The 22,824-nt window shown below is 41.8% G+C and overlaps 1 protein-coding gene across 5 annotated transcripts; it reads right to left on the bottom strand.

The window, feature by feature from the left end:
- Positions 1-5,710: 5,710 nt before the first annotated feature.
- cbarpb (CACN subunit beta associated regulatory protein b) lies at positions 5,711-21,547 on the bottom strand. Of its 5 annotated transcripts, none has more exons than XM_085447893.1 (11): positions 21,291-21,547; positions 20,217-20,417; positions 19,303-19,375; positions 18,122-18,267; positions 14,535-14,596; positions 13,400-13,562; positions 12,768-12,939; positions 12,316-12,438; positions 11,611-11,845; positions 10,921-11,110; positions 5,711-9,970 (listed from the first exon to the last, which is right to left on the bottom strand). In XM_085447893.1, the coding sequence occupies exons 3-11, from the start codon at positions 19,348-19,350 to the stop codon at positions 8,452-8,454; spliced, it is 2,658 nt and encodes an 885-aa protein (XP_085304019.1). In that variant the 5' UTR covers positions 19,351-19,375; positions 20,217-20,417; positions 21,291-21,547; the 3' UTR covers positions 5,711-8,451. The 5 variants fall into 5 exon arrangements, with proteins under 5 accessions (XP_085304019.1, XP_085304018.1, XP_085304021.1 ...); XM_085447892.1 differs by having other exon boundaries at positions 21,287-21,547; XM_085447895.1 differs by lacking the exon at positions 20,217-20,417.
- Between the last annotated feature and the right edge of the window lie 1,277 nt (positions 21,548-22,824).

Genomic DNA, 22,824 nt, shown 5'->3' on the forward strand with positions numbered 1-22,824 from the left:
TAACAGAAAATCTAGTTGTGGCCTGTCATTAATGATGTCAGTTCCTTTTTCTTTTCACCTGGTGCGTAAAAGACCAGTGGTGAGTCTCATTTACTCCATCAGGTTTCCTTGGATTTCACTTTGCTGTAGATGAATTCTAACATTTTCAAGCCATCTAATGAATGTCCACAGCAACCTTATTTGAACCGGAAACTCTAGATTTTGCTCTGCATGTGAGACTCACACCTGCACATTCATGGAATAAACTGGGTAGCAGCTCACACTGGGTACCAAGCGAACCTTCATCAGATCAGTTTGTAAAGGTATACCCATCATTATGTTAAATATCTTTACACTGGCCAAATGTAAAAATAGTAATAATACCATTTGTATGCTTGTCTGTTTGAGGGCAGTGAAAAATAAATTTCTTATTGGCAGGTTTCATATCATACTCGGTGCCTTGGGGCTTGTGTGATAGGTTAAATAAATAGCACTGATTGTGCTATTATAATGTAGTTTTCTCATGGGACATCTTTAGGTCCTGGCATTCATATTGTGGGTGTTGCTTTTACATATATAACTCACCCAAATGCATGCTATGCTAAAAATAGGAAACATAATAAAGCCAAGCCTCCAGCCTCCCCACATCCCAGTGGGGTCCCACTCTGCAACCCACGGTACCCAGAGAATTTGTTTTCAACAGCCTGTGCCAGACACCCTGAGAGACCCTTCATTCATGCCCCAACAAGTGACAAGTGAGAGCTGTTTTGGAAGCACCAGTCGTGTAGACAAAGGAGGCAAAGACAGCATACAAGCAGTGATATTTAAATAGTGAGGATTACTCAGAAGTCTACAGGCTGATATACCAAGCCCAAACTCATAATCATGAGAGAAAAACAGCTCAATCTGCAGATGCAGGTTCAAGGTCAGTATAAAAAAGAGTTTGTATCATCACATGAAGAGGACAGATGATGAGACCCTCTCATTCAAACTATTTAATGAAAATATCAACATTCAGGGTTTTTTTTTTTTCAGCCGCCCTCCAGGAATAAATTGAATTTTACACAAACATAAAAAAAATGCATCCAAATGCTCGCGTGGGATCTTTCACCAAGCATCGAAACACATGACTACTGTTAAATTAAACGGATTTTACATGCCGGTTGATAAATAAATGCCTCTCCAGTGTGTGCAATAATGTCTGCATGTGTGTGGGTGTGTTTTTGTCTTTCAACCCATCATGAAGCATAGCGGCTGTAACAAAAAGCCCAAACGCTTCAGCCAGCATGTAATAACAAAGCTAAGCTGTGGAGAGTTCTGCTCCGTCCCCAGAGAGGTAGGAGGAGGGTGGGGGTGTGCACACAATGAAGAGCTGGATGACGCAGCTGAGAAAGGAAAGGGAGGGATGCATGGAGCAGAATCCTGAACAAGGAGAGGAGGAAGAGGAGGCGGTGGAGAGAGGGAGCGTAGGCAGAATGCGTGGGACGGAGATGGTGCATAATAAGCTTTCTAGGGTTTTCTCCTGCTCTCCTCTTTACTTTCTTCACTTTTTTTGGTTTGACCGACTTATTCGTTCCCATCATCCTTCTCCCTGTCTGCCTGGCTCTCTTGCTATTATTGGTTTCTTGTTTTCTTTTATCTTTTTTAAAAAAATATTTTCGCTCAAATGTCTCATTTTGTTGCACAAGCGTATGTGCTTCTTCTTAAGCTTCAGAGATAAATCATCCAAGCTTGTATTTTCAAGCAGGTGCTTCATATTCTTCAGAGAGCGGTTATATTCATATCGAAACACCTTTTTCTTGTATAATTGCAAGAAAAAGGAAATTATTACAATAAAACTGATAATGTCACTGTTCCTTTTTTGTTTTTTTTCACTGGGTAATTCACAAAACAACACTGTAGTAGTGAAACCTGTTTTTTCAGCTTCATGGCTGTCTAACACACCGCCAGGGTCTGCTCAGGCAATATTATTTCACACTTATCAGCTTTTGGCATCACATTTGTTTAGCCACATATAATAAGTGAGAAGGAGAAGACTCGTCTAATCGTGAGCAAAGAGTAACCCGATGAGTCATCGGCATCGCTCGCACATTCGAATGATGCCTGGAGCCGCTCTGTTAAAAGGCAATCTGGTGAGAGGGAGAAAGGCGGGGTGAAAGCGTGGGTGGAGGGGGAACAGAGGAGCAGGTGATGGTGGCGGTGGTGATGAAGGGGAGCGATGAGGTAGGAGGGAGGGAGGAAGAGACGGGGTTTTCCTCTTAGCACCATCCCTGAATACTGAGCATCTCCCTGACAGGCTTCTTATGTTGGTGAGAGAGCAGGCAGGGAGGTTGAGGGAATTGTGGTGGCCAATATGTGTTCATTCATGTGTGTAAGGTAATTGTGCAGCGAGTGGGTGGATGTGTGAAGCAAGGGCACAAAGTAAGGAACGCTATTTGCTGTCACTATTTGTGGTTCTAGATGGTATGGTTGTGTTTAGTTGTGTGTTTGTGGACGAAAAGTTACTGCACCAGTTTGAAGCAAACTGTGACAGCTGAAACATCTCATAGCATCTTTTTTCACATGTTGTAGTCTGTCAGTCTGCTAGACATCCCAGTGACAAAGAATCAACAGGTTTCCATGATAATATCAAACCCAGCTTCGTGTTTACACAGCAAGAATGAAAAATAAGTCACAGAAGCAAGAGGCACAGTCCTCTGCACACAAGGTCATGAGTTATATCCCCACAGCAGCGCCTGCGTCTATCTGAAGGTATTTAAGTTCAGTGTACACCCACTGGCCATTTTATTAGTTACCCCCTGCAGGTACCGGACTGGCTGCCTTAATTCTTGGTCGCACAGATTCAAGAAAGTGCTGGAAAGATTTCTCAGAGATTTTGGTCCATGTTGACATGATAGTATCACACAGTTGCTGCAGATTTGTTGGCAGCACATGATGCAAATTTCCTGTTCCATCACATCCCAGTGGTGCTCTACTGGATTGAGATCCGGTGATATGCGAAGACTATTTGAGTACTGTGAACTCACTGTTGTGTTCAGGAAACCAGTTTGGTATGATTATAGGCTTCTGATGTGTCATGCTGCTGGTAGCATACATCACACGATGAGCCCACTGTGGTCATAAAAGGGCACAGTCAACTCAGGTATGCTGTGGTGTTTAAACAACACTCAGTTGGTACTAAGGGGCCCAGCTAATGTTTTCCCAATCTCCTATTGTCCAACTTTGATGAGGTCACGCAAATTGTAGTCTCAGTTTCCTATATGTAGTGGCACCCAGTGTGTTCTTCTTCTGCTTTCTGTGTGCTGGTCTTTCAGAGATGCTCTTTTGCAAACCTTGGTTATAATGAGTGGTTTGAAGCAGTCTGTCCATTCTTTTCTGATCACAAGGCTTTTTTGCCCAGAGAACTGACGATCACTTCTTTTCACCATTCTGCTTGGTTTGAGCTTCAGGAGGTCGTCTTGACCATGTCTACATGCCTAAATGCACTGAGTTGCTACTATGTGATTGGCAAAGTAAAAAGTAGAGTGTAGAGTAAATGACATAGTAGTGCATTTCAAAGTCAAAGAGCTAACACTGAACTTCTCGATTAGTTTTTAGACTGCTTTGGATGAACTGTCCCACTTTGCCTAGCTGATTATGAATTTTGTTCATTCTGCAAAATGTGAAACAATCATTTAGTACATGAAGACACTACAAATGCATAATTGTTTGTTTTTTTCCCTTGGTGGCTGGTGACTTGGCATAGATTTGGAAATGGATACTCCATTTGAACAACCTCAAAGGATGTTTCATTGGATTAGCCACACTGCATCGAAGATGAAGTGTCTACACCTACGGAAGGAAACCCCGAGATGTCTGGCTCAGTGAATGGCTCAAATATAAGGGGGACCGTGGTGGTAAGCTTTAGGATGATGCAAAAGAGTGAAAAAAGCACAGAGGAGTGGCAGTCAGAGACCAAAGCTGTCTCCCTCTTTCAGAGCAGATTAATGTCAGACTCCCCAAAGCTTCACATTCACCTCCCACTTTTTACTGAATGAATGTCACTTTTTATAGTCTGTGCTTTTCTCCCTGCTGTCTGTCACTATAAAGCACAAAGTGATGTTTATTAAATCAACACACTGACAGTTACTTGACTAAGGACAGTACATTATGAAAATTGTATTTTTCCACGAGGACAAATGACATGAAACAATCTTGCTTAAGGGAGGAAAACACAGACTACAGTCACACTGGTTCTCAGTTTATTATTGCTTTGACTGGTTATTTTCTTCTGTGTTTATTTAAAGTGATGGCATTATATCTACTGCAGTACTTGTAGAACATTTTAATCATGAGAATATGACTGTCTGCACTCATATAGCCCCTGACTTGTTATTTCTTCATGCCTCTTAAGATGCATGCCTACTGAAGCAGGGAACTGGGAGCCTGTTTGCTCTTCTCCCTGCAGTTTCCTCCACCTCAGCCAGCAACACTCTGCAGTTTGCTTTACTTTGACTGTGATACATGGTTTGATTGGTGGGTTGGCGGAATCCCAAACTTTGACAAGATAATTTGTGACTTCTGCTCTGACCAGCTTGTACAGGATGAGACAGACTTTGCATTAATCTGGATCGCTCTTTTTTCATGACTTCCCAGTCTTATAAGTTCACCGGAGGTTTCCTTAAAGTTAACCCCAACCTCAAAAATGTATACAGAGCCATGCTTTTCCTCCAGCAGTACTTGCAATGGTTAGTTGTCATGTGGTTTTAATTAAGATTGCAACAGAAAAAAACAAAACTATAATATTAAAATATTATGCCACTATTTTGTTTTTGTGGCGTCAGTCCATGAAAGGTCATCTGGTGAGCATGACTGAAACATCTCAACAGTTATTCGATTATTTTTTTGAGAATTCTTCTACTGTGCTGTTGTGGATGAATCACAGATGCACTTCTGGCCTGAACTTACTTAATAGAGCAGCACTTGTAAACACAAAGGTGCAATTTAGAAGCATTGGACACGAAATGGCCTTTAACCTGCCAGTTTCCTGGTCCATAATCTAACTAATGTCCGATCAGGCCAGTGTGAGAATATTGCAGTTAGTAGCCCCTTTGTTTTTCATCTGTCCTGCTTCCAACATGGTCTGCACAGAATATTTCCACCGGTCATCATGCATATCAATGAAACTACCTCTTGAAAATATTCAGAAGTGATCCTCTCCACTGTTTGGAAATCATGTGTGGAAGCAGCTCTACTCTGCTCATTCCTTTTGTTGCACCATGAGGTAGACATTTAGGGTTTTGAATGGACATATCAGTAACAGATCAACTATTGCGATCTCTCAACTTTGTTATTCTGTACCGTCAGTATGTTTCTAACATGCTGTGTGGGCTACGTGTTGAGTTGTGATCAACTTTTGTGTCTTCCACCCAACCACCAAGCAGTGGGACAGATTTTTTTTTGTATTTTACTGATCCGTTTCCAGTCTACGTTGTATACCAGAAGGACAGATTATAAGGTGTGAAGAGGAAGGCAGCCATTTGAAAAGTTCCCTTTGTAGATCACAGAGAGGATTTGGCTTTACTCCCCAATTATTTGGAGGAAGTGATAAGAAGAGGCAAGAAATCAATATGAGCCTAAGCAACAGGGAAAAAAACATGAAATGAGATTCATGAGAGGGAACCTTATCTGCAATCCTTTCCCATGCCTTGATTAACAACCATTCCCTAGAAATGAGGCACGCTATAACCAATTTTGCTTCATTCATTTATTCACAGATTGGAAAACAAGCCTAAAATAACACTTTTTGAAAATTATTTGGTCCCTCAAGGCTCAATAGATTCAGATCATCAAAAGCAAAGTTGTTAAGAAAATGTATCTTTTCTTTTTTCCTTTGAGAAAATAAGCAGTTTACTAACAAGCAAGAAATACAGAAATACTTCTACTTTCAAAGAGATAAATTCCACAAAATCTCGTTGTTTACAGCATCCTAGAATGACTCTTAAATCCCATAAAATACAAAATCTCTAGTCACACCAGTGTTTTGACTTCTGCATTAAACAACTGAGCATTAAATATGGACTGGATCGGTACCATTAGTCTGAGAAAACATGAAGATTTGCACTAAAATTTGAACTCATGCAGACCAACACATTGCTATGCATCAACGCATTTGTCAGGCTACTGGTTAGTATACAAACACCATTTACCACAGTGTCCCCAGTTATATAATATCTGCCTAAACCTAATAAAGGATATTGATACAGTCTAGATATTGTGATATTGTGCTTGTATACACAGCAAACTGTAATATTTGTACAGATGCACTGATTTCAGTTCAATCCTTATGGCCGTTTTCTTTTGTGGCTGCTGTTGTCTCAAACTGACTCACGTTTGAGACATTTTGGCTTTTTGGGGGGCGTTTTGTGGAAAACATAGCGGTTTTCCTCTTTAAGATTAACTGTCAGGATGGGATGAATAATTATCAGCATGGAGGTGTCATTTCCATCCTAACTGAAAGGGGGATTTGTTGATATTTTCTTCCCTTCCTACTAACTAGCACCAACATAGGAAGAACAATAATTGATGGCACAAAATTGCTCCAGGGGATTGTGGTTTTAATTGTGACATAATTGTTCAGTGTGTGTGTGTGTGTGTGTGTGTGTGTGTGTGTGTGTGTGTGTGTGTGTGTAGGGTGGGTGGTTGGGTGGGGGGAAGACAAGAGCAATTAAAAAAGCACTAGGCTCCCTATTCTTTATTTGAGTTCATCTCCTTTATTCTCAGTCACTGTTCTTGTAATAGGAAACTCAGCCTGTGCCTCAGAGTCCACTTAGGAGACTCCTGTCACACAGAGGAGAAAGATCTAATTTGGGCAGACTGTAAAGGAGCATCATCATCATCATCCACCCAAACAAACAGAGGAGGATAATGTTGTCTGCTCGGATATTTCACTTCAGTCCTTTCAACTGCCTGCATGGCACCAACCTCAAAGAAGGGAGTAAAGGGAGACGGGGCACGCGAGGAGGACTCCCCGTTTCCTTGTACAATTAATATTCAACACCATCATCTACAGTGTTCCCTTTTATGCATATTCTGCATTGAATTCTCTGCCTAAAAAGCTTAATCTGATGATGTTTTTTTTTTTTGTTTAATTTAGACACAACTACAGCTTGTTTTTTATTGCAAAAAAAGCTAAATAAGAGAGAGAAAAAGTCGACTTAAACACAGACACTTTGTTCTGATAGTTTTATGACCTTTCAGGAAGCCATAAAGCCCCCGAGGGAGGAATCTGCTGCACTGTCAACTTTCTCAAGAAAATTAGAGGAGGAGGGGGGGCAGAAATTAGAATGTCATATGTTGACAAATAAAGCTTGTTTTGTAAGCATGAGAGAACATGCCTGCCTGATTAATTCAGTTGTAGCTTCATATCTAATAGCTTTTATGTAATTTCTCTTATCATGGCTTTAAACACAACTCTGGCTCTGTTCTCATTCTTAGTGCAGTGATGCCCAAAGTAATAAAAGTCATAGCTGATGGATCTTTGACTGATGAAGAATCATTGCACCAGAGTGCTGGATCTTGTCTAGTCTGATAGTTCTTCCTGTTGGCAGGCAGGACGTCTCATTTTTAAACCTGCCGCACTGTCAGTTTTCGCTGTCATCTAAGCAAGCTAGACATACAAAAATATATTACTGCTCATTAAACAAAAAGTTACAAGTAAACAAGAAATGTGTCACAAAGCCGAGAAGCATTTTCAATCACACAGTTGGTGATAGAGGATGTCCTCAATTTGACCTTTTCTGTCATCCGGTCAACCAACAGGCTGGACACCACTGATCTAAACAACCACTCTGAATAACTCCATGTAGCGTAGCGTCTTCCTTATTTGGGTCAATCTTTTTAAAGGAACTAAGCCTACTAAACTAATTTAACTTTTTTAAAGGGTCTGTGTTGCCCTGCAATAGGCCACATCAAGATAATTTATGATTCATATAGTTCTAAGCAATCTTTGAATTCACAACTATGTTTTTACTACAGTATTTACTCTCACAGCACTGGTAGGTAACTGTTTTGTCCACTTCACTAGCCTTCTACTTGTCTAATAGCACCTGGTTTCACAGTGGATCAAGGAGTACAGAGGCCATAGCAGCTCTCAGCTTGATTTACTTTTACTGGAGAGCAGAGACAGAAAGGCAGCAAAAGAGGCATAAAGAGAATACACACACAAAGAAACACTTAATGAGGAAGCAGTTATTTCTAAAATTGTATGATTTTTGATATGTTGATGTTAGTGAGCTGTAAAATGGGAAGACTCAACAGCTTTGTAATGCTGACACTTGCAGGGAGAGAGTGGATACATTTCTGGTGGATCAGCTGTATCTACGGTTATCTGGGAATTGGTGTTTAATTGAAACTGAAGCAAGACAAACCAAACAGAAAGAAATGAGTGTATTAGCAGACAGGAGGTTGATGAGGAGGACGATTGGAGCCCTGCTACACTGGGCTGTGGTCTGGAGAAGCGTGTGTGGCTGTCACGGTCACACACTCTGTAGCCGTGTCCTTGGTCCTGCGAAGGCCCGTGTACAACCTCTCATCCAGGTTAGCACTCAGTTTGTCTGTTAGCTCTGCTGTGATGGTTTGTGGACCGTATCCCGACGAGTCGAGCAGCTGACGTGAACGCTCATCTGGGGGTTCAGAGGGGTGGCTAGACTGTCTGCTGTCATCCTGAGGGTCAGGCAGCTCAGTCAGTCCTCCGTCTTTCTCTGAAATGGAGGGATGAAGAGGTGAAGGGGAAGAGGTTGTGTGGTCCTCAGTGTCTCTGACAGGGGCGCCCTGCACCTTTTCTCCATCCTCAGATGTTGTGAGCTCTACCTTTGGAGTTTCAGGTGTGCTGCTGGTCCCATCGCTCGTCTCCTCGTCAGGAGCACTGACGATGCGGGGCAGCGTACTGTGGTAGCTTGTGTCCAGGGGATAGTTTACACTGTCACCCCTCCGTAGAGGCGTCCGCTGTCTCTCAAAGGAGGACTGGAAGTGTCTGACACCAGGATCGCTCCACTGCTTGTGGCGCTGCCACTGCTTGCGTAGGTGGATTCGGGACCGGTGCTTTCTTAGTGGGGACTCCTGCTGATCAAACTGAGGGTCATGGCGGAGAAACTCATGGAAGAGCGCATCTGTCTTCTCATCTATGCTGTAGTCTCGGCGGTGCAGGGTTAAATGCTGAGGTGGAAGCTGTGCAGCTTCTCGAGGAGAGAGCACATGACCATATGGAAACCACCCCAGTGAACCAGCACCTGTTTCGGTGGAAACTCCTCCACTGGCACCCAACAACAACTCATCTTCAGGCTCCTCCTCGAAGAGATGAGATTCAAAACTCTCACCTATCGTGCCAGTTCGCCCTGCATTGGTGAAATGATGCCTTTTCTCGTGGGCTGTTCTGTCTTTGGGGCTGCTGGTGATGCTGCTGCTCCCAAACAGTCGCAGATCTTCCGGACCTCGAGACGGAGCCTCTATCGACGCGTAGCCGCTGTCCATCTGCAGTAATTTACGAGTCCCCGTTTCTCCATCATTGCTCCCTCGCTCTGAGTCTGTGCTTTTCTGTTTCTTCTTTTTTGACTCCTTCACCTCCATCTTCTCATCCATATAGACAAAGAAGTCCTTGTCATCCTCCCCACACTCTCCCTCATCCCCTAAATCCTGGGATGGGTAGCTGGGGAGACCTCTTTCTGTGTCTGTTCGTCCACCAAGTGAACACACACTGTCAGCATCACTGCAGACTGAGTTCCTGTCATTGTTGCTGCTCTGGTCAGAGGCTGCGTACTGTTCGAGAGTTGCACGTAATGTCCAGATGTCTCTGTAAAGTGACTGGGAATCCTGGGGATCAATGGGGTCGGATTGGTTTGCACTTTCCCTTCTAGCCAAGGACAGCGCTTCCTCTTGGGGATCAGGGGACAGGCCAATCACCCCTGGTCCTCCATGGCTGCAGCTGGGCTCCACCATCACCTCTACCTCTACCCTGCAGTATCCACACAGGGATGGAGAGATGAGATAAAATGAAAAGAAATAAAGAGACGAGGAAGAAGAGAAACAAAGAGACATGCAACACAAGTGTCAGTGAGCATTTACCTAAATAGGATGTTAATCTGAGACATGGTCGTGTTCACAGAGCACAGAATGATTATCATGACTTGCAATGGTTGCAGCTGCATGTCTCTAAAGTGATCTTAGCTGAACAGCTGAAACTGCTTAAACTCTGGAAAGGTGCTTTCATCTTAGGGCAGGGAATTTTAATAAACGTAATGCACGGAGCATAACATGACCTGAGGAAATGAGCATAAGAATCATTGCATTTCTTTGTTCACAGAAATGGATTTTATTTTCAGCAATAAAACAAATGTACACCAAAAACATTGATTTGTTTCATATTCAGTGTAAGAAAATAAATAGTTATGTAAGAAAATATGTATGAGCATTAGCAGTTTTTGTTGCGTAACATAAAACCCTAAAAAAACCTGCACTGCTATAATTGCAAACTTATATTATAATCGTACTTTTGAAAACATCATTACATTATCAAGTCAGCAATGAAATGGTTTCGTGTGCCTGTTATAAACCCCACGTCCCAATTCTCCGCAAGGAATCCTCTCCATGTGGCTCAAACTGATGGCATTGTTTGAAAAGACAGATCAGACTTTGGTTACAGAGTGTTCACACTTAACTCTGCATTGTCTGATATCATCTAATTAAGGATCATAGAAAAACAATTAGTCTAAAAAAAGACAAGATGATAAGTTACAGTTTTATTTCGTTTAGGAACTTTTGTGTTAACGCACTGTGGTGGAGAATTAGGACTTTGAGTTGTAAATTACTACAAGTAGTTAGCACAGGTTTTCTTGCTGAAATAAAGAAATGAGTGCAAGGCAGCAAAGCAGTGGACGGGATGAATGGCAAGGGAATTAAAGATACCTGCCGAGGGAGGGGGGTGGTGTCGAAGGAGGCGAGAGGAGGCATGTGGTGGGCTGGCTAGGGCGATAGGTGACGTCATGGGTGCGGGCAATGTATTGGATGAGGTCTATATGATGTGCATCGTTGTCATCCTGGTCCATGCTCTCACTGGCGGCCCGCTGGCGCTGGAACTGTCTCCTCTTTGGAGAGCCTGGCTCGCATCACACATGAAGAAAGAGCTGGGAGTTATAGGTGTATGACAGCAGGAGTGAAGTAACATTTAATTCAGCAGAAAGCTTCTATTAACTGCGGAGAAGATTTTGTGATGTTTTGGGGGTTTTTGGGTACCTTGGTATGACAGAAGAGGCGCGTGCAGACAAGTGTGTATATAGAATAAGGAGGATCGGTGTGGAGGATTTACTCAGGGGCTCAAATTGATTTGGAACAACCAATCTTTGCGTCACTGAGCCATCTGTCTATTATGCTTGTGTGTACATCTCCACCTCAGTCAAAAGGCAGCTCACAGTTGGTTGCTAAAGCCTGCTGCTTAACCATTGTATGTTTACCAAGAGAGAAAGCTGGCACAAATACTTCATACACAAATAAACCAAAAAAATAAAAGTCCAGAACCAGGAAGAACTATTTGTACTTCCTTGCTGCACTGGTACTGATTTTTCTCAAAAAGAATACCACAGAGATACCATCCATTACCTCTGGTGTCCAGACTCGATGCTCTCTGGCTGCTGTCCAGCTTCCATTTCTTGATCTTGAAGTAGGGACTGGCCCCCTCTAGACTAGCATGGCGCCGCAGTTTAGTAAGGAACTGCAACACGGGCCTCTGGCCTGCACCGCCACCAGCAGGAGAGGCACCGCTCCCCAGCACTGCTGATTCTCCCACACTGACACTGCTGCCTCTGCCCCGAGGCCCCACTCCCATCATTTCAATCTGAGCAGAGAAAAACATAGTCAAAGAGAAAACCTGCCAAGAGTAGTAGTCTGTGTAAAATCCTATCCGACAGTGATGTTCCTTGTTTACCCATCAGCCATCATTCTTGCTGGTCCTCCCTCAGGCTACGTGACCCTCTAACGTCTGTGTGGATGACTCACTTGTTGACTGGCTTGTGGGTGTAAAGACTGACTGACTTAAGAAAATGTATCACTCTACAAATGACTAAATATTCATTCCACAAACTCCATGTTGACCTAGATTCTAAACTAATGCCTTGTTTACTTTTTTCATCGCACGACCTCTTACAAATCATTTATATGCATGCTCAGCATCTAGAAGGCCTTTGGATTTATGTATCTTTACTGTGTGGCTCCTCAGCAATAAAAATGTTGTGTGACACCATCCTTTGTACAAAAACATATTAACAAGGTGATGTAGAATAATATATATTGATATATTTCACTCACAGAAGTGGAGCTTGGCTCTTTGGTGCTGTCCACCACAGAGTTGAGAGCATCTCCAGGGAGGGCACAGCTTGGACTGACACTTAGGCTGGTCAACGCTGTTTGTGGCAAGGGACACAGCATTGGCTGCAGGAAAGCACAAATAAAACTAGACTTTGTTATCTTATGCATAACTGCTGTGCATTTACATTATTTTAGAAAAGTTTATTTTTTGTGTTAAAGTAACAAATATCAATTAATTTCAAGGACAGATTTCCTTCTAGGCTGTCATCCCAGCTTTACCTAAATGGAAAATTAATGCTGGGTCTGTTGAAATGATCCCTGAACCCTATGTTTGGACTCATTAGGTTGCCGGATTTTCTTGACCTGACCCAAATAAAAGATGTTTTAATTGGCCCTGGTGAATACTAATGACTATTGTTACATCAGTACGAATGGCAGGTCAAGGCTGTCACCTGGAAGATGGAAAGGGCTGACTTAGCAACAGGGCGCGTTGTCATCGTGATGGTGTTCTCTGCAGAGTCGCACTCGTGGATGGTGACTATCTTGAGGGCCGGAGGAGGTATGTGGAGGTTTGTGAGCCGGGCATTCTTCAGATGATGAAAGTCACCCTCCGTCAGAGTGTACCTGAGGTGGAGAACGCTGAGTTACTAAAAAACTATAAATTGCTGACATGAGTTGCATGAATTCTTCATGAGTGTTGAATCATGAAGCTTATCTTTGTATAAGAGGGAAACGACCAAGGGGAGATATTTGACTTCAAACCCATTAGAACTACCGTGATTTCTAGATTTAGGCTTAAAGAAAAATTAGTATTTTAGAGTCGGAGCTTTAAGGGAAAAGTAGGACAGTGAAGTAATAACAAAGGGTGAGAGCTTTTTGTGTCCGAAGCATACATAATGCAGACTGATTTTATTCTGAACTCTAAAGTAACAAACGCATGTGGGACACAGTAAAAGGTTTAGATACTTTGAGCTCACAAAGAATTAAGCACTGGCGTGAACCTACATCAGTGAGTGGTGAATGCCGATTCAACAACACAGAGATTTGCAAATGTGGGCTGCTTTGTTTGTGTTGGCTTTCTAACCTGCGGCCTTTCTCCTGGGTTTTCTTGCCGTGGTCGAAGAGCGCAGCCTCATTGAAGGAGACGCGACGGCCTGTGGGGCCCGTGGAGAGGAAACGCTCTGTTTCTTGGTCATGAGAACTGGCCATGGACAGGCAGTCTGACTCATCCACCCTGATGGTGATTTCTGCCCAGAATGAAGGAAGAGGAGAACGATAATTACATAAATAGCAAGAGCACAAGGACAAAACAATAGAAGAATAGAAGTAAGTGTGTGAGCTCAGCTGTAATGCTGGTCTGTCAGTCAGTGAATAAACTGCACTAGTACAAAGTGAAATATGGAAATACCATTTATGGATCCCACTGACTTTGGTGTGTTTTACTCCAATCTGACTAACAGGATACAGCTTTAATTCATTCACTGAAAATTGCTCTCTACCTAAGATGGGCCGATGCCAAACTTTGTAAGAATCATGCTCCCCAGAGGAAGTTCCCACTTTCATCTCCTGTTTTTTAGACCTCTGTGAAATGTGTCAGTGTGGTTTTGTGTCTCAGCAGTTATTTTAATGGATTGCCTTCAAATTTTGCAAAAGCATTCATGTCCTCCCTGGGATGAATTACATAGACTCATGTGCTGGGTTCATGTAACGAGCGGTGTTTAATATTACATCAGGATGAATACACAGCATATTACAGCGCTGAAGAAAACGTGTCTGATTCAAGTCCCCATGGGTACCTCTCTTCCTACTCGTTTCCTCTATTGCACTGTGTAATAAAACTATAAAATGCCCCCCAAATACTGGAAAACTAAATGCACTGCAAAAGTAGTGTGGTACAAAACACATGCTACCTCTAATATATCTTGTTCACTTGACACAGATAGCATTCACTGGTAACACAATGTCAAAATGTGTTCCTGGAATTGCACAGCCATTTCAGCTAATTGGGATGAGATCACAATATTTTAATGGAATAGACATTACACATTTGTGCTGACATGATAAAAATATCCATGCCACCATCCCATCTCTCCAGTTCACAGCTTCCCCATCTCCATTACTTCTCCCTCACTCACTTACTCGCCTCTTTCTCTCCTGTCTCCTTCTCTAGCCCTCCCTCACATTTCTCCTTCCTTTTTTTTAGTTCTTTTTTCTCTTACCATGGGTGGGCTGAGACTCCTCCAAGTAGGTGTTGTTGGTTTTCTCAGGGTCATTGCTGGCCCTGGGGCACACAAAAACATTCAGATCAATGCAGTGACATGATTACCCCTGAAGTCTGTCTTTCATCTGATGGACCCCGCTGATGCAGGCAGGCACTCTGGACACCACAGAACAAGGCCTTATGATCAGTGTTACTATCTGACCTTCAGCTTAGTCAAAATAATGCACCTGGGGCCACATGCGTGGCAGTCTGTGGTGATACACTTAAAACTGTGTCTTTGCACGAAAGCAGAAATGTTGCATTTTTTTTGTCAGACTTATGAAACTGCACTTATGCGTGGCCTTCCTTTATACAAGTCCATCACCATAAATGGTCACGTGTGCACAAGCCTCGCTCCGTCCTTATCCATGGAAGGTTGTAAACACTCATGATGTAAAAGCGCTGTTTCCACTGCAGATTATTAGACGAAGGCTAATAAGACAACTGCAAAGAAGAAGCATATTTTCACCAAATGTAAAATTCAGAGAAAAGTCCCTGTGTTATATTAGGTGGTCCCAGTTCTGCTATCACAAATAGAACAAAATTCTGAAAGGAGAAAAGTAATGCAAGTTGTCAACTCAGTAAGTTCAAAAAAAAGGAAAAAAAAAGGAATTTTTCTGAGACTACAGAGATCCTTCATCCTTATGCTCAACAATTTTCTACAGAAGCAGCTATTTAAAATATGTACAGTTTATCCCTCCAATAAATAAATAAATAAGAACCTCACAGAATTTATTACATACTGCATTCTTCACATTAACATTTGTTAATGGTACATTTTAATTGTTGAAATAGAGGTATGTGTCTGAACAGGTGTAAATTAAAAATGCATGCTCTGTGTATGTTAAATGTAACATATTATGGCTTACCTCATTTTGTCACAATTATGCTGTTACAATGGCTGCTCATATTAAGCAATAAGCATCTGTTCATGTGCAAGTAAACCCTGTGCACCAAATTCTCAGGCTGCTCCATCCCCTCTGTTTCTGACAGTTTTCTCTTTCTTGGCTCTGTGTGATGTTGGTCAGAGTAGCTATACTTAATATGGTCAACCAAAGCACATAGCTCTGGCCGTGACTACAGAAGTGAAACACTCTGTTTGTAAGGGTCATCCAATCAGAAACAAGGTAGCTCAAAGGGATGAGGAAGCTAAAGCAGCTGATTTCAGACAGATGATCAAGTAAGAAGCTGCTCCAAGACACATTATAAGACAAATGAGGACTATTGAGAACTACTCTAGAAGAGTCCAAGAATTTAAATGTTGAGTGGGAATTTAGCATAATAGGTTTTTTCTGCTTCCCTTATGGTAAATGGTAAATGGCCTGCATTTGTATAGCGCTTTACTCAGTCCCTAAGGATCCCAAAGCGCTTTACACTACATTCAGTCATTCACCCATTCACACACACATTCACACACTGGCAATGGCAAGCTACATTGTAGCCACAGCTGCCCTGGGGCGCACTGACAGAGTGCCCCTTTCATGGAAATATTACACATTTCCATGAAAGGATTGATACTGTTTCAAAAACATACATATGTACTTCTTTTATAAATAACAGTGCTGGAGTGGGAAGATGCGTACGCATGGTTTTGTGTGGAGGACAGAAAAACTGCGATTCCAGTCAAATCTGATGCAAGCTGCTTAAAATGGTGTTTTTTGGTCCCAAAATATGTTTTTTAACAATGTTTTTCTCCTTGGAAGTTATACTCCATCATCATTGCTGTTGCAAAGTTCTTTCAGTGTCACGCCTCTCACTTGAGTCACTGTTACATTTATACATTGAGTTCTTGTGCTTTATTAATACACTTGCATGTGAACAGCTTACAAATTCAGCGATCAAAGAACTATCAGAATAAGTTATTAGGACTGAAAGTCCACTGTGCTTTTTTTATAAATGGCCTGCTCGAGTGTGTAATCAATGAAGGCCTAAATCATTGCCAGTAACTTGATAACCTTCAGAGCCAGGGGACTTCTTGAACTGATAAAGCATGATGCTTTATTGGATTGTACACTTACACTCATCTTTAAGGACACAGAGGAGATGCACAATAAAGGTCATTTTGTTTAGCAGATAGAGTGTCTATTACTCTATAAGCATATCTTTATGCAGCCCTTTTTTGTTTTAACAGCTTATAATTTTTGTTTTTAGTAGCTTATAATCCTCCACAGTGCTGCTTAAATCCCATACACAGGGTCTAGTTGATGAGGCAGAAAAAAGAAACTGAAAGCTGTTCCAGAGTGGTGCAGAGATACAAGTTGTATGTGTGCGTGTGTGTGTGTATGTTGGTGGGTGTATGTTGGTGTGCATTGTGTGGGTGTGAAGTGACTTAAGGGAATTTTCTTTCCACTCAGATCTGTGCTTCTCCTTGTCTTTCATTTCCTCTGTGGCTCCTCCTTTCCCGTTCAGGGTATGCCCGTGAGTTTGTGTGTACATATTCTCAGCGGTGCACACACAGCACTCGTTTGAAACGTAAGATTAATCACTGCCGATGGCGGCTATGAAATCTTATTACACTCATCATTTGTACTGGTCTGTCCGATTCTCCTTTTGCTCTCTCCCAGGCTTTTCACGCCTCAGCCTCTGAGCTCTTTGTTTATCTGCATCTAGGTGCTGTGCACTCATGTATTCAAGTATACGTGATAATGTGTGCTGCTGTAGAGATGGACAAAAAGTCTCGAGGGTCAGCCATCTTGCTGTACAATAAACACGCAAATAAATAAGCATGAATATTGAATGTCTTTCCACTAAGGTGTTCTCATAGCAGCCTCATGGGAGTCTCAACACTCAAATGGAAGACATCGTATAATGAGTTGTTCTGCTTTAACATGCTGAGATGTCACAGTAGGGCAACATTTATTTTCTTACCACCTACTGCAATATAGCTTTTTTGTGTTACAAAGATGCTTTCATTTGTTTGATGGCTCACTTTTTGCCTGTTAATGACGTCACAGTGAAGAACTGGATAATATTACAGGATGCTGTTAGCGTCATTTGCAATAAGCTTTATCTATTATGCATGTATACAGATTTGATAGAAGAACTGGTTTGTCTCGAAATAGCAGTTGCATGAAAGCATGAGAGCAGTCTCTGTGAACAAAATACTTTTATGCTGCTCGGTAAAACAACACCTGTGCACCTGAATCTTTTTTCTTTTCTTTTCTTTTTTTCTTTTTTCTGTTGATTTCAAGTTTTTGGAAATTTTCAAGGATGTAGAGTTTGGTATTGTTGCTTGGTGCTAACAGTGACAACAGCAACAGCCTAAAATATTATAATAAAATTTAAACTCAAAATAACCACAGGTGAATCAAACGCACTGAGATACAGTGTGGGCATCACAAGCCTTATAAGGTTATTAGTTCTTAGATAGATAGATAGATAGATAGATAGATAGATAGATAGATAGATAGATAGATAGATAGATAGATAGATAGATAGATAGATAGATAGATAGATAGATAGATAGATAGATAGATAGATAGATAGATAGATAGATTTTTTTATTTTATTTTACGAGAAAAGACATACATAATTTTTGTGTCCCACCTGGCACAGCATTTCCCTCCACGGCGGCAAGCGAAGAGGAAGACAGAGATGAATGTCAGTGTTCCTACCAAGAAGATGGAGAGGATCACCAGAAGGAGCACATAACCATCCTGCTGCTCCTCAACCTCGAGTGGGATCTCCTGAGTCTAAAAAGAGGGAGCAACATGTTGCAAATTAGAGAAGGGAAGTTTCCTGTGTTGCCAAAGTAGGCACTGAAACACTCACTGATGATTAATGCTGTGTCGTTCTGGGCTGATAGACAGAGGTACAAAGGGAAAAAAAAGTCACACCTCCACTCTTCTCACTATGATTTTTCACCTTTTATTTTTACTCTTTCTAAAATAAAGTCATACAGATCATGCCTGATGGCAGAAATTGCACCAAATATGCAACGCCATGCAGAAGTGGTTTACTTTGAATGCTTTACAGTCTTTTGGTTTGAAACATTGAAACATGAAAAGCCTGACACCTCAGTAGTAGACTAGATTTGCAGGCGTTTTACGTTCGCAGTCGCACCGTGGAGTCCACGGGATTGATTTAGTCCTGCTGTTTGGTTGGTCTGCATAAAGTAAATCTATAAATACGACAGTGCAATGAATCAATACATGCCAGGGCTATTAACCTGTCTACAGTGTACCTTTAGCTATGGGAGAGCTCTCACAGCAAGGACTGCAGCTGAGTGAATTAAGCGTACATTAGGAGACACTTCACTGAAGTTAAATTTTACTTTTTTCCTTCTGTTTTAAAAGCAAAAATGTGTTCCCGTCGTAAGTTTGATTTGGCTCATGTCAGCTGCATAACGGTACTTTAAAGTATTTTAATAAAGTGATAGATGACAAAATGATACAAGGATAATAGACTTGATTTCAGAAACATGATGAATAGGTGGAGTATTGTTCTGAGCTCTGCGATGGAGAACACTCTGCAAGTGTTAATGAGCATTAGACTCTGACGTCACACTGTAATTTCTCTGCAAGGGGAAATCAAAGCTGAGATTAGATCAGAGATTTAATTATTTCAGGTCCAGGTCAGGATGTTCTCCATTAGCCGGTCATCCAGCCAGAAGAGAATATGGGGGGAAAGTATGGTTCTGGTGCTGGGCGTCTCACAGACACACACACACACACATGTAGGACATACAGGAAGTTTGAGAATAAGCCATTGGTGAAAGGCAGACTTACTGTGGAGTTTTCTGGTAGGCTGTTCCAGACGGTAGACTCATTGCTCATGGTCCAGGCCAACTAGAGAGTCCCCCTGAGAGATAACACATGCACAAACACACACAAATACACAAAGGAAATGACTGTAACTGGAGATGTGCATCAAATCACAAAGTCAGCCTCCAAATGTGCTGCCTTCTATCTGTGTCAATAAATCCACAAATACTGAGCATATAAGCCTAAAACAGCCATGCAGGCTGATGTGTAATAACATGGAAATTATTGTAATGTGTAATCTGTGTGACAGCCAGTGACAGCAAATAACAATCTTTTCAAAACAGTCATGAAAGACTGGAAGAAGAGGAAGAAACCAAATGGGTATGTTGTGCTTGTACGCATGCGTCGAGTCCGACAGAACATGTAAGCTTTAGCATCTTGGCTGTTAATCATCACCCATAATTCCATATCAGTCCAAAGACTCTATCTACCTCCCCCACACACAGACACACACGCACACACAGGGAACAGAGAGAAACAGCAACTCTTACTAAATACTGGCTCCCGCAGCTGAGTTCCACTACCGCTGCTGGCTCTTGCTCTTACAGATCACAGCCATTAATTCTGCTACTGCTGCACCAGACGCCCACGCATACGCACACACACTAACCCTGGATGGATCTACTCACCCAGCAAGGGAGAAGCAACATGCCAGCAGCAATCAGCACGCCTTGCTCGCCTGCCAGTCACTGCGGTGCTCAACTTCAGCACCACAACCTGTAAGCTATAGCCGAGCTCTTTTCTGCCAGCCCATCTAAAGCCCTGCGTCCACTGTCCAAGCATGAATAGTTTTACAGAAAGCACATCAGTCTGTGGTCAGAATGCTTTCCTTTGCAGTACTGTACCACATCCTGCTTCCTATCAGACAGTAATCTTACCCTGGTGGAGGGCAGTACGCAGCAGCAGCAGTAGCAGCTCTGAATGTGTGTGCCAGGCTGTAGCTCAGGAGTCTCCTCCTCAGCTCCCTTGCTGCATCCTCAGCCACCACAGCGCACCCAGCCAACTGAGCCTGAGCAGCGGTGTTCCCCCTCAGGGCCGACCCACTGGCCTCAGAGCAACAGGACAGTAGTGCTGCATGGCTGATAACAAACACACAGAATGATGCACATTGTTCAAGACACAAATAGTAGGGATTTCGTATTAATGAAACATCTTCTTGGGATGTTCCTAAAACATTAAGCATCATCAAAAATTAGTTACAATTTAAAATAAATGCAATGAAAACCTCTCCCAGCACGTCTTTGGTAACAGGAAGTAAACAACAGATATACTACTTTTATTGACATGCACTCAAAAATTAAGAAATCCATGAAGGTAAGCTGAAAATCAGTGCATCCTCACACTTTACTGAGGACTGCTTACTTTTGCGTTGTTGCAAATCCCGATGATAGCAGTATTCCCATAGCAGATGGCAAGACACAGGTGTCCCAGCAATACCAGTCAGTATCCAGTCATGCTTAACAAAATTCAAGCATTACCAAGTGCAATACTGCTATCATACAGTGCATCGTTTTCACTTTAATATTTTTAATCTTTAAAAAATATTAACTCGTTTCCGTCCTCCATAGAACAAAGCATGGATATCGTTTTATTTAAATCATGTAATAAGTAGTTTATTAAAATAGATTGCCGCAGTAGAAAAAGCATAAAGAATGCTGTCTCTTGTAGCTACAAAGGGCAATATTTTTCCCTGGAACAAATTAATGGGGATTTTCTCTGGCAGATGTTTCCTACTGAAGGTTTGAGCGATAACAATCTCGCTCTCTTTTTTTTCTAAGTGTAATCACATTATCGAAGGAAATGAAGCCCACCCTTAAAAACTGGTTAGAAAACAACAAAGCCGTTTACATAGATCTTGGTGTACAGAGAGGAGAAAGGCAGCTCACGATTTTGAATTGGGTGCACGAGCACACACAAAAGTAGGCACGCGGCGACGGTAAGCACTCACCTACCCAACTATCCTGGTCCATGCGGGAGTGGAGGGGCGAAGTCAATAACGCGGAACTCTTCCGTGATCACTTTAATGTGGACTTTAAGGCTAAAAGTATTTATGAATGAAACCCCACCGCTTAACACACGCCCACCACCCAGTCAGAGGCGCATCACGTGACTAAAGGAGTGAGGTAAAGCCCAAGTGACGGATGTCAGAAATATCCTGAAGCACAGTTTAGTCTCCACAGCTGCGTTAGAGGAGTCAGGGAAGCCCGAGTGTCTCTGCTCTGTGCTAATATAAACCATGTCACACAGTCAAGGAAACGTGTCTCTTATGCTTACTTATTCTTTTTTTTTTCTTTTTTGGCAAATGCACTCACTGAACCTCTAGAGTGAGAAAAATTATTGAAGCATAAGTAGGCTCATATGATCTCATTTACTCGCGCCCGCGTGTGTGTGTGTGTGCTTGCGTTTGTGGAACCCTGCGAGTGGAATACTACAACTAAACTTTATCCCTCGGCCAAGCTACCGGTGGGTTTCGGTGATTTACAGTATTTGCCAAATAATGACTCGTTGGCCTTTAATCGTCAAACATGTGGCTGAGACAGTCATATCTTTCATTTTGAGTCAGTAAGAACTGTCCTCTCACAAGGCAGAAGTTGCAATCAGTTTATAGCAAAGGGACTTTCATATATCCAGATAAAAGTCTCACTGACACTGCAAATATGTTTTTTCTAGAACTACCTGGTCAAGAGGGCAGCACAAATTCCAAAAAATATAACATAACAGTTCTATGAAGATATCATAGTGGCCAAAAAGGACTGGATATATTATAATCAAGGACACAGAGGTAAACTAATGCAGGATCATTAAGATACTTACAAAACGACCGACCCATTTTTATTTAATTTTATGTATAACCCTTCATAAATCATACTGACTACATTCTGTATATCAATATATGTAAATATGTTTGACATTAAAAACACACAGAGACACTGGCAGGCGTTTACTGGCGACACACCGGTTTGCAGGCTTTTTACAGGAGTTTGGCGCCATCTCCTGACGCAATGGGGATTACATTTATTTGTCAATAAATACTGATAGATGCATATATTTAACAATATTGAACGATAAATATATTTATTAATGAGTAAATATGGAAAACACTATTTTTCTCACATTAACCACTCTTCCCCAATCAATCTCGAAATGTTTCCCCGAGTAACTCCAGCAAGAATACCAGCTGAAAGGCTGAAATACACATTTAGCACATTCAAAACAACCTCAGTTTATCCCAGTTCTATACATGTTATGCTAAATATACACCATATTGACTGTGCTAAATCAACAGTAAACAAATATACTACAAAAAAATCAAATAAAACAAACCGAATAAATCTGTTTTACTGTGTGTTACTGCATAGTAAAAGACAGGGTACCTTACCCAACTAGAACTGAAAGCATACGGGACTAAGGAGGTGATTCAAAGTATTTTTAAACGATGGATAAACTGGGAGACCTTTATTTGTTAACGCAATTGGGGTTTTTTTT

Source organism: Copadichromis virginalis, linkage group LG23 (genome assembly GCF_057382275.1).
Source record: "Copadichromis virginalis isolate Kocher_CV1m ecotype Utaka linkage group LG23, C_Virginalis_male_GT1.1, whole genome shotgun sequence".
Taxonomy (NCBI): domain Eukaryota; kingdom Metazoa; phylum Chordata; class Actinopteri; order Cichliformes; family Cichlidae; genus Copadichromis; species Copadichromis virginalis.